Source organism: Quercus lobata, chromosome 6 (genome assembly GCF_001633185.2).
Source record: "Quercus lobata isolate SW786 chromosome 6, ValleyOak3.0 Primary Assembly, whole genome shotgun sequence".
NCBI lineage: Eukaryota > Viridiplantae > Streptophyta > Magnoliopsida > Fagales > Fagaceae > Quercus > Quercus lobata.
The window spans coordinates 13,526,885-13,539,474 of NC_044909.1; the positions used below are offsets into that span (position 1 = coordinate 13,526,885).

General features: G+C 35.4%; 1 protein-coding gene across 2 annotated transcripts in view; it reads right to left on the reverse strand.

The window, feature by feature from the left end:
* LOC115995017 overlaps nt 1-12,590 on the reverse strand; it is a 71,604-nt gene that overhangs the window by 49,718 nt on the left and 9,296 nt on the right. For both annotated transcript variants that reach the window (XM_031119416.1, XM_031119415.1), the window contains exons 7-22: nt 12,300-12,403; nt 12,019-12,136; nt 7,206-7,307; nt 6,868-7,068; nt 6,574-6,731; nt 6,216-6,374; nt 5,637-5,729; nt 5,104-5,455; nt 4,675-4,788; nt 3,383-3,478; nt 3,227-3,294; nt 2,774-2,894; nt 2,474-2,695; nt 2,128-2,355; nt 1,881-1,990; nt 1,664-1,760 (exon numbers count right to left, since the gene is read on the reverse strand). In XM_031119416.1, the coding sequence (XP_030975276.1) occupies nt 1,664-1,760; nt 1,881-1,990; nt 2,128-2,355; nt 2,474-2,695; nt 2,774-2,894; nt 3,227-3,294; nt 3,383-3,478; nt 4,675-4,788; nt 5,104-5,455; nt 5,637-5,729; nt 6,216-6,374; nt 6,574-6,731; nt 6,868-7,068; nt 7,206-7,307; nt 12,019-12,136; nt 12,300-12,403 (2,343 nt within the window). The remainder of the gene's footprint in view (nt 1-1,663; nt 1,761-1,880; nt 1,991-2,127; nt 2,356-2,473; nt 2,696-2,773; nt 2,895-3,226; nt 3,295-3,382; nt 3,479-4,674; nt 4,789-5,103; nt 5,456-5,636; nt 5,730-6,215; nt 6,375-6,573; nt 6,732-6,867; nt 7,069-7,205; nt 7,308-12,018; nt 12,137-12,299; nt 12,404-12,590) is intronic.

Sequence of the window (12,590 nt, forward strand, 5' to 3'; positions counted from 1 at the left end):
AAGTTTTTCTTATGCATAGAAGAAAACAAATTCCATGCACACAAATAAAGCATATGGTAGATATAATGATATGTTTTCTCCCCCAACACATTAAGCATTTCACCACACAACGTAAGAAAGCATGCAAAAATTTCAGGACATTGCATATTGAAAAATTGCTAACATTAACTTTCCAAATAAAGTAAATATCCCTCAGAAGCAAAAACTACGTAATTGAAATCTCTCATTAAGTCAAATTAACCAAAATCAGCATCAACTGTTGGCCTCCACATAATTGTATTAGTTTTACCCAAGTACGTCGACAAGGAAATAGTGTCGCTCGTGCTTTGGCTAGATGGGCAATTAAGACGCCTAATTTAACTGTCTGGATGGAAGATGTACCACCAAACATTCATCATGTTGTTCAGGCTGATTCAGCCTCTTTTGATTAATTAAATGAGTAAGTTTCATTCTCAAAAAAAAAAACAGTTGGCCTCCACAAAATTCAATGCTACTAAAATAGAAAAGTTTAGTGAATATTCGGAAATGAAAGAGAAACATTTGCTAAGAATATTTTATCAGCTGGAGTTGATAGGGGCTTTTCTTCATCAGCTGCAGTCTCATATTCCTCTTAATGAGGATGGAGATTGAGTGAGGTGGATGTTGAAGAAGAATGGAGATTTTGATATTCACCCTTTTTATAATGCTCTGAGGGAATCTTTTTCTGTCATTTTCTCTTGGAAAGGAGTTTGGGGGTGAAAGCCCCATGAAGGGTTTCCTTCTTTGTTTGGACAGGGGGAGAAGATTCGCACAGATGATAATCTTAGGAGAAGAGGTTTTATAATAGCAGATTGGTGTTGCATGTGCCAGTGTAACAGGGAGGATGTTGACCATCTCTTGATTCATTGTGAGGAAACCTCCCAATTATGGAGTTTTTTTTTTTAGATCTTTTGGAGTCTCTTGGATCTAACCTAAGAGAGTGCTTGATCTTTTGACTAGATGGAGGAATTGGTTGGGAAGCATTCATAAAATATTTGGAACATGGTACCGCTATGTGTGATAAGGATTTGAAGCATTCAGGGGACCAGCTCATTGCATTGGTTGTGGGCACTCTATTTGATTGGTCTCGTGCTTGGTGACTTACTTCTAGTGATTCCATTCCGATGTTCATAGACACTCTTTTCTCCTATACATAATTTATTTTTCTTCTTGTTTGTACATATTTCTTTTGGCTATTTCATCCTTTTGCATGAAGTAGTCCTCTCTTTTCAATAAATTTCATTTATATATATATATATATATATATATTAGGGGAAAAAAAACATATGAATATGCAAAGGTGTATGTGTGTGTAATTACCAATTGAAACGGACCATACTGTTAGTTTTAGTAGTAAGGCATGTACATCAACAACAACAACAACCAAGGCTAAGTCCAAAGTTATTAAGGTAAGCTATGAATCCTCAACAGATTAGTCAAGATCAGCCACATGCATTCTTTTCCACACTTTATTTTATTTGGGATCATACTTTCTATAACTTCCTTAATTGACATGGGAAGAATTAAAAACAACCCCCTCTTAGACTACCAAATAAAAACTACTGAAAGGAAATAATTATTGTAATCCACATGAAAGAAACAACAAACCACAAACAATATATTACTTTAAAAGAACTAAACTTACCTTCTGAATGTCCATCCCCCTGAAACTCACAGCAAGACAAAATGAAGAACCACCGACACTTGCTGGAGGAACCTCATGCACTTGTCTGCCAGCCATACTGCAATATCCAAATAATTTGAGTATAAAAGAACCTAAATATTGTGATTATTAAATCACTGAGAGCCTAGAAGATTAAATATCCAAGAAATACACGGAAGGAGAAGAGGAAAGGGAAAACCTTGTGCATCGCTGGTAGCTCTGGGACTTTTCTGACTCCAAAACATAAAGATATAAACCTGACAACACAAGGAAACATGGCTGCCAAGTAGCCACAGAATTTCCAATCCCCTGAAATAAGAAATTCATATTAGGAAAGATTAAATTTTTTTTTTTTTTTTTTGGGGAGAAACAGGAAAGATTAAAATTAGATACATAAGTACAGTGAACAGCCAGCCAGCTTATTTCCCTTGGAATTAAGAATGCACCTTCCAGAATAGGATTCTAGCATCATTAGCAATATCTGCAGGACTCCAAGGAGCAAGTTCTGCTTGGAAATAATCAACAGTAGACTGACCACGGGCTTCCACTGTACCATATAATATGTTTAACAATTCCATGAGTCTGCTATGCCTTGCTGGTGAAAAGTGAATGCCAAGGTTTGGCACTTGAATAGAAATGCACGTTGATGGGTACCTAGGATGAGGTACTTTGATCTTCAATAAACAGGTGCACAAGTGCAATTAGCAAAAATTTCATTACTGGCAAAAACCAAAGTAACACATGTATCAAGCAGCATAAACAAATTATGTGATCATCATAGAAAAAACAAACCTGGTCAACAAGTACTACCATTCCACACCTATCAACTAGAGAACAGAAATTCTCAACTTTTTCTGTCGTAGAAGATACTATTCGCTGACTATTGTAATTTTGTGCGCCTAAAGCACAGTTCTGACAGTTAGAACTAGAATCTGTAAAGAAAGCAGAAATATCTCTTCCAGATATTAAAAAACGAGAATATAGATTCTGCCTCTGGTCATCCAACTGACATTCCTGCAATAATGACTGATCATTTCAGCCAAACCAAACACACATAGAGCAATCGAAAAATTCATAACTCAAGTTGCATACCATGGTGTGCAATGTGAAATGACCAAAATCCAAAAGAAAATGGCTATCACATGTGGAGGAGCCACAAGTTTTGATAGGAATTCTAACTTTAGGGGCATCAAAATCAATGTCAAGAGCAAACCTGAAACACAAATCAGAAATAGAAATGGAATGAATGGATAATTACTAATTCCATAAGAGAGAAATAAAGCACACCAATAAAATGACATGATAAACCGAAAGGCGACAGAATATAGACTTCGATAGGGTAGAAATGAGACACATATCTGACACCAATTAGTTGGAGTTAGGGCTTGGTCAAATTAAATTGAGTGTATAACTACTGATAAAACAAATCACATAAAAAAAAATTATAAGAAAGTAAGTTCAAATGATTGATGTGTGCAAGAATTAAATAACCAAATAAATGAACAGAGAAAAAACATTAAGAAAGAAAATTGAGAACGTGTTAACCTGCTCTGTTCTTCTAATACCATATGAAATTGCTCCTGTGCTCTACGAGTAACTTTCTCGATCTTCATCTGCATTTGGCATTGAATAATAGAAGATTAGTTTGACAAAACTTCAGTGCCATATAAAATATTTTGACATACATATTAACATTATTACCTGCAAAACAGTTGCAGTTTCCCAAGCAACAGTAGGACTAACTGCATTACTTCTCTTCAGAAACTCTAGAAAGCGATCACAACTTTCCATCAAAAGCTGCAAAACAGAAGGATTTAGGAAGCTTCATACAATGCGGGAAGCAAAATGGTGGGGGGAAGGACAGGAGAAGGAGAAAAATGTACAAGTAGTTCACACACATTGCTGCATTGCCCTATTGCTTCAGATCTGTGGTCCATGGTTTTGGGTTTGTTTGGAGTTCATTGGGCGATGCCAAAATCTGTTGTTGAATTATTTGCATGCTGGCAAGGTTGGTTTGGTTGTCATCGGAATGGTTGTGTTTGGATAATTATCCCCCATTGTTTGAGGTGGTGCATTTGGATGGAAAGAAATAACAGGAGTTTGGAAGATACAGAGGGAACTATGCCGGATCTCAAGTTATTACTCTTTAGAACTTTATTGTACTGGCTGTCAGCTCTGAAGATTCTTTCTTTATCTTCTGTTGTTGATTTACTAGATTCATGTATTTTTGTAACTTATTGTTTGCCCCAATATACTTTCTGCATACTTGGGTGACTTTTTTATATCAATAAATCTTTATTACCTATCCAAAAAAAAACACCTTAAAAGACTATGAGTAGCGATTACCACTAGTCCCAAAAGGCTTAAAATAATAGGAAATTATGAATTTAATCACTTAACTATTATTCACACTTCCACTCACATGCGGGCTTCAGACTACCTTAATAAGTGGAACCTAACACATGAAATTTTTAACTTTTAAATAGGGGTAAAGTGGAGACAATGTTCAAACTTAAGATCACCTGTTCTAATACCAAGATAAATTACATAGTCCCAAAAGCTTAACCTTATAGAAAATTTTGAATTTAATCACTTATTAAAATTCTAATAAGTAATCTACAAAAGAAGATAGAGAGATACAACATCAATCATATATACAGCAGGCAAGGAAAATTAACTTTTGGCTACCCAACTATGGTACCATCAAACTAAAAGGAAACAATTGGAAAGGTTAGAGAAAATGTGGATGGCTTTCCATCTTTGTGGATTTAGTCAGGAAAAAGTTCTTTTGCAAGTGCAATTCATAATGAACCTCATATAGTAATTTTCTGGAGTGAGACCCAATACCAAGCATATTCTTAAAGTTGAAAACACAAGCTAGGGTGTATCAAAAAGGCATCTTAAGCAGAGTAAGTAACGACTCCTATATGTATGTTGTTGAAAGCACACATCACTCTCAGTCCCTCTGTCCACAACTACAACTAAGAAATTACCGTAACGTGGCAGGGAGAAATTTTAGCTGAAAGCCTCCAATCAACATTCTCCCCAACTGGTGAGTGTACAAAACTAGCAGCTAATGCATTCACTTTCTGCTCATTACAGACACTCTGCATAATAAATGACAAAAACAATTACAAATAGTACTACAGCACAATTCATAAATTGAAAATAGAGCATCAACTGTATCTCCAGCAAACATAAGAATAAACACCCACCTAATAAAATTAGAAAATGTAGTAAAGTACAATAAACTTGGAAAACAAACATTCAAAATTAGTTCAATTTGTTAAATTTACAAACAAAAATCTATTCTGGAACTCACTCAAATTTTTCAAAATTCCATCACAATCTAAAACATTTATATTGCATTTGCAACTTAATACCTTCCTTCCATCAAAACCTTGTAATAAAAGGAAACAAACCTGTGCAAGTGAACCTTCAGGCGCCGATAATCCATAGAATCTCAACAACACATCACAGTGAGTACTGCGATGCTTAAACTTGGTAGACACATGAAGTTGTTCAAATCTACCACAAACAATCTCAGTCTGATTTATATTGATGATCCTGGCAGCAGCCTGACCAATTGATACAGTTACCAAAAATTGAATCATATTCTGCATGTCCTTTCCTGAATGTGATGTCAACTCGTCATCCGGCTGATGACTCAGTAAATTATTTATTGCCTGCCATTCCTCTTTAGTTAGTCTTTCCTCTGTTAGCTGTGATCCCTCGGAAGCATCCCCAACAGAGTCATCCTCGGCTTCTGCATGCCTAAGATATAAAGGAAACAAAAATAAATTCCCATGAACACACAAACACAAGCTACAAGCAGAAGTTTCAGAGAAGCCACAGATAAGCAAGAAATTAGGAACGGCTAATAACCAAAGAAACAAAGACAGGGCAACATAATTTATTTCCAAGAAAAGGTAGCAAGATAAGAGTCCCCACAAACCATCTAAATGAAAGCCAGCTTCTCTTTTTAAGCCTCCTCTGTTCAGCTGCTTCCTTAGATTTCACAGATTCGACCTTGGCGTGTGCAAGTAACCTACATTATACATGCACTAATCACAAATTAGGACAGATTCTGATAAATTACCTATTGTCCCAAAATCTTAAATTATTAGAAAATGGTAAATTTAATCACTTACCCATAATTCTACACTCCCCTCATGTGTGGGCCTAAACTCCCCATTAATAACTAGGGCCCAACACATGAGATTTTTGACATTTTAAATGGGAGGTAAAGTGAAAACAGGGACCAAACTTAGGACCCCTTGCTTTGATACCATGATAAATTACCGATTGTTACTCAAAAAAAAAAAATACCGATTATTTCAAAAGTTTAAGCGGTCAGGAAATGGTGAATACTTAACCATAATTCTAACAAATTCAAAGACTATATTCTCTATTTAGGTAACAAATTTTTATCAAAAAGGAAAAAAGATCATTTGAGTAAAAGAAAATTAAGCGGTAGCTAAAGAAGATTAAAAAAAAAAACCTCAAAAGTTCCAAGGAACACTAATTTGCGTACCTCCATAAAAGAATTACTTTGGAATCAAGGTCTTTCTCAATTTCTCTAATTTCTGCACTGTTAACATTTGGCATATGTTGCAGTGAAACAGCATACAACTGAACATAACGACGACGAAGATGACAGAAATGCTGAATTCGGTCCCATGAGAATCGGTAACTGAGTTCGGAAACAGGTGTAAAGTCAGATTCAACTTTAAAAGTGACTCTTCAAAGAGCAAACTTCAAAACACAGGGCATAGCCAATATAGATGTGAAAATATGAACCACATTTTCCAAATTATAGGACATTTTTCTATTATCTATAAGTTTTCTCATTATTGATTTAACAGATATTTAAAGAATAACACATATATTACCACAATTTCTTCTGCTGCAGGCCAGCTTGAGCAGCATACCGCCACCACAAATGAGGGCCCTCTGAAACTGGCACAACAGGTCTTAAGTGAGAAACTTCAACATATGCTTTGTATCTTGACACAACCTCCAGTAGTCTTATCCAATCATGATATTGCGCCTATGCAAGGAGAAAAAAACTCTTAAAAAGTTGATTCAGGAACGCCATTTGCATGCCAAGTAAGTACCAAAAAGGAAGAAATTTGCAATCCATTTTCTCTTATAAAATTGAGCAAAAATTATTGAAGGAAGACAACCTCTGTAATTGTTAAAGAGACATCACTTAGGACAAGAGAAGCCTTCTCAAACGGAACCTCTGGATCAGTTCTTTCTTGATTCCCAAGGCGATGATATTTTAGGACTCCATTAATAGGTGACACCACATAGTTACGATTCATTGCCCACTTAGACACCTTTCCATGGTCAGCAGCTGGTTCATTTATACCATCTTCAAATATCTAGTTAAACATCAAACCAAAGAGGTGAACAGAACAAAAAATAACACAAAATGTCTGATTTTACCATGTTGCCAAAAGCAAATGCAGTTAATTATTAAAGTACATGGGCTGGTACTTCGATAGTACTGGGAACAAACCTCGATCCACTCTTTCGGACTGAGATCCTCCCATCTCTTGTCTATGTCCCAAGGAAGCCTATCTGAATCATGATACATAGCAAGTCTCTCAAGTTGCAACGACTGTAAGAAGAATAATAATGCATTAGTGCAAATACTTTGGTACTAACTTTGGTCATGCATTAACCCAAAAATAACAAGAAAGAAGATCATCCAGAGAGCCTTCATCAACACACAACATACAAACTCTGATAATTTCCCTCTAATAATTTCAAAAGCTTAGTTCCTTAACTACACACAAAAATGTAATCCTAAATCGTGATTCATCATTCACGGGATATAGATGCATCTAGATTTCCTTTGCAAATTCGCCTATGCAATAATTACTTTATGGGGTCCACATGTAAGGGCCAATTGAAGTAAAATTCATATGGTTTTATTAACAGTCTAAGAATGAGTCTTTAGGGTTAAAACAGTTTTTTATTTGGGTTCTTATTTTATTAGTTATGGTCAATTTTATATTCAGGAGAAAATCTGTAATTTCAGCAATTCCCAAGAATTAGTAGTCTTTTTTAAATTTAATTGAATTCAGAATCTTCTTGGAGATCCTAAATATCTTAGGTTTTATTTTCTTTGGGTCCAAGTTAGTCTTTTATTAGGTTTTACTTTACTAGTCAAACTAGGAGTCCTGGTTCTAGTAGGAGCCCTAATACTACTAGTACAAGAAAGAGTCTTTACATAAATTGTGCTCAATGTATTCACATAGAGGCAAGTTGGCCTTTGTGAGTTCTTTTCTCCCTTTCTTCTTCTAGGGTACAATTCAAACAGCCCCAAAAACACCATAAAAACCTCTCTTTTCTTCTTCCTTACAACCCCAAATCAACCCCTTTCTATTACCTATCAAAACCCTAAATCTCCACATACTTTTTCTACCAAATAGCCAAACTCATCAAATTGCCTTCTAATTCCTATGACACCCAATTACCCCTTCTTAAACAATTCTAAACCTAGATCTACAAGTTCTCCTAACCCTAAGCCCATCACAAACACACCTAGACATCTTCCGCAATTTGTCCTACGTCATCCCAAGTGTACAAGCTCCTTGGCGGAATTTGATCTATGTGTGCTAAAATAGCAACAAAAATTACTAATCTTTTTTTTAAAAGTAAAAATTTTATTAAAGAAAAATAAACAAGTATGCAGGTAGTATACTAGATGCAAATACAAACTACGATTCAAAAGAACATTTATCAATAAACTCCATCATATTTGACAAAGAAAACTTCCCTGAGGCCAGTAACCATTGGAACAATGTCCTCATAAAATATATCTTTCTCCATTTGTTTATATTTTCAAGTGTTTGTTTGCAGGTAAAATTAAAGTGTGATCAAAGTTGTAAAATATTTTCAGTTGACTGAAAATCCTTTAAAAAAAGTTGTAAAACCTTTTACCTTAAGAATTTGGTAAAACATTTTACAAAAATAAACAGTGGCTTCCCTCATCCCATCTAGTGAGTAGGTCACCAATCTAGTGGGTTGGGCAACTGGTGTCGGCTGTCCTGTGTCTGAAACCATTGTTCGAACAATCGGTACTGGAGATCTGATAAACCGAAGCTGCCATTCCAGCAACCGATTCTGGCGGTCCGATCACCAGATCTCCGACACCAGCAACTCCAGTGGCTGAGCCACCAGCTTTGGTGGTTTGCTTAAAAAATTTTACTTGTCGTACCAAACACCGAAAAAAAATTTACATGTAAAATCTTTTACTTCAAAACAAATGGAGCGTTCATGTCTATAGTTTACCTCTCACACCCATCAAAATTCCTTGCATTTCTCTCCCTCCAAATACACCACATCAAACAAAGAAGAATGGCCTTCCAAATCTCCTTATTGCAATGTCACCCAAAATGGCCATGCCAACTCACTAGTAAATCAACAACCCCCCCAGGCATACCCCAAAAAGAGCAAAGACCATATCCCGTAACTTCTTGGCAATGAGGCAGTGCAATAACAAATGATCCACTGTCTCTCCATAACCCTTACACATGCAACAATAATCACTAGAATAATATTACATTCTCATGTTTTCTACTGTTGTTAAAATTTTCGCAAATGAAGCTGCACAAAGAAAGAGTGCTACTTTTGTTGGTGCCACAGGCATCAGATGTTTTTCCAAGGAAACAACTCATCACCCTTAGGAGCGAACGATCTATAATAAGTTTGGACCTCAAAACCCTTTCAAATAGCCAGCCTCCAGCATAGCCTATCATCTCCACAGCCTCACACTTCTATAGAATACAATAACTCTAAAAACAGTGAAAATTACTCCAACTCCCAATCCTTGAGCCATTGTGTAATCTCATATGATCCGCCACTAATGTATTCTCTTTTTTTTTTTTTTTATGAAAATTACTAATCTTAGTTATTTGTGGGTTTATTTTCATGGAATCTATAACATATTCATATCATTTTCCTTTCAAGATATGCAATATCTCTGTACCATATTAAATCATCATGTATCCATGACATATTCACGTCATCATCATTTTAAGATATAATATATCTATGTATCATGTTACAACATATCCATGATGTACAAACTGCTTGTAATTAATAATTGAAGTCAATAATGTCACTTAAACAAGAGGACTCATTAAAATGAATTTTCTCATCCCCACCCCTATCCACCTATAAAGGAGGGAAATAAATATATAAAAAAATCTTCATTTTGATTCTTTTTTTATTCTTTTCTAAAGAAAGAAATTCTTTCTTCACACTTATCAAAAAAGAAAAAATCATTGATGACATCAGCAAGGGGATCATGGCTCAACACAGTTTACCCAAACAATTGAGCCACAAAAATTAATCCTACTTTTAATTGATGACAGCAACGAGGGATAAAGGTTCAATATGTTTAACAAACAATAAGCTTTGAAGGGAGTGGGGAATAGGGATCCTCTGATAAGTAAATGTAACTCAACCCCATACAAGATTGAACCCGTGACCTCACCCTCTGCCCATTACCCATAGAGAATGGAAATGCAATTTAGTCTAAAGACCATCTCATAAGATTACTTAAGTGTGGGATCAGTTCTTTTTCTAATTCTTTTCGAAATCTTATAAAACTTTTTTATGGCACATTTGGTAACGTTATAATAGACCATGTAATGGAATAGCTATTCCTTAGGAATAACCATTCAGTTGTTTGGTTGTCTTTTTATTACAAGGAATAGCAATTCCTAAGGAATGACTACTCTTTAAAATGTAGACTAACAATTCCTATTTTAGAGAAGATGGAGCAAAGACTAGCAGGTTGGAAGAGATTGTATTTATCTAAGGGGGGTAAGCTAACTCTTATTAAAAGTACTCTCTCCTCCTTACCTACTTATTTCCTTTCCATTCTTCCTATACCTAGTAAGGTTGCTAATCGCATGGAGAAATTACAGAGAGATTTTCTTTGGAGTGGTAGTAGTGGTGATTCTAAATTACACCCAATGAATTGGGCTAAGATTTGTAAGCCAATGCAGGTTTGGGGGTTGGGGATAAGACAATTGCGAAGCTTTAACTCTGCCTTGTAGGTAAGTGGTTGTGGAGGTATGGTTTAGAGACAAATGCATTATGGAGGGGGGTTATAGAGGCGAAATATGGAAATGTTTGGGGTGGTTGATGCACGAAAAAGGTGACAAATGCTTATGGTGTTAGCCTCTGGAGGTTTATTAGAGGTGGTTGACTTAATTTCTCTAAGCTCCTACGGTATGATGTGGGTGATGGTACTAGAGTGAAGTTTTGACAGCATGTGTGGTATGGGGATTGTACCCTCAAAAAGGCCTTTCCATATCTTTTTTGTGTTAGTAGGGCAAGGGACTCTTTAGTGGCGGAGGTTATGTGTTGGTTTGGTGGGAGGCTACATTGTAATTTTCAATTTTTTCATCCACTGCAGGATTGGGAGAAAGATTCTTTTGATCGAATTATGGACATTATTTACTCTTCAAAAGTGCAGGGGGTTGGCCTTGACAAGGTTTGGTGGAAGCCAACAAAGAATAAAGGTTTGGTGCAATTTATAAATTTATGTTGAAAATGATTTTATTTTAGGCTAAAATGTTTTTTATTTAAAGATTACTAAACACAATTTTTTTTAGACTTGTTTATGCTTTATTATTTTCTATTAACTTTAAAAAAATTGTGAAAATTCATTTGAAATTTATTTAAATTTGTTTAGATATTTTTTTAGTAAAATTTTGTTAATTTTTATCATTTTAATACCTCTATTTGTATTTTAATTACTATTAAATTAATTTTGACGTCATTATGGTTCGACCTCGGTTGAACCTCAGTCCAACCTTTAAAACCTTGATCCTCTCCTTTTTCCGTTTCTTTGAACGGTCCAAGTCTGAAAAGCATGCTCCCCACTACACCAACACATACAACACCACCCTACTAACTTATAACCTCGCTTAAGGAGATTGTCACACGAGTTCTGTTAGAATTTCTTCTTGATTGCTTGTAATAGATTCAAGTACTTTATGCTCATCAACGTGAACATGAAATACTCTTCTCTAAATAAAACTTCTATTACTTATCAAAAAAAAAAAAGATTCATGAAATACTCTTCTATCAATAAAACTTCTATTTCTTATCAAAAAAAAAAAAAAAAAAAACGATTGTCACACATGAGGATCTTCCCCCATGCCACACTCCAAGCAAAAAAAAGAGACCTGCAGTAGGGCCTTAACACTCCAAATACTCTTCCACAGGATGCCAGGGCAATGCCTTGTGACACTCTTCACTTAACTATTTTGGTAAAAGAAGCTTCACAAGAAAAAAGAAAACCTCACCTTTCGCAATTTATCCAAAGCACCACTAGTGTCAAAGGTTTCATTTCCCCGCTCATCCATTGTAACAGCAGCAAGTTTGGCCAAAGTAACACCCGAAGAAAATGGATGCCCGGGATTACTGCAAAACAAACAGTTGTTTTTCAACAGTCAGACAGTCGGTATTTAATCCCATTCATAAACAAATCAGGATAGTAGAAAACTAGAAATAAACAAACAGATAAATAAAGATCTCATGCTTCAACAGAAGACAGAAACATTCAGAAAAACATGTGTCCACCAACCTGACAGAATCCTCATATCTAATATGTACATTGCTAATCGATATCTTAAGATTTCCGATAATAGTAGCAATTAGAGAACCTAGCCACGAATTTCCAGGAGGTGGCTGCCAAAAAAAAAACAATAATATGAATTGGAACACCAAAATGTGAATATATCACCATGTTTTCTCACAAACACTGGAATTTAAGAAGCAAGCTTGAGCAAAACATACTCATGCACTCTGAAAATACAATCATAAAGAAAAGGAAAAAAAAATAAAACAACTTGGCCAAACATCATGCCAAAAATAA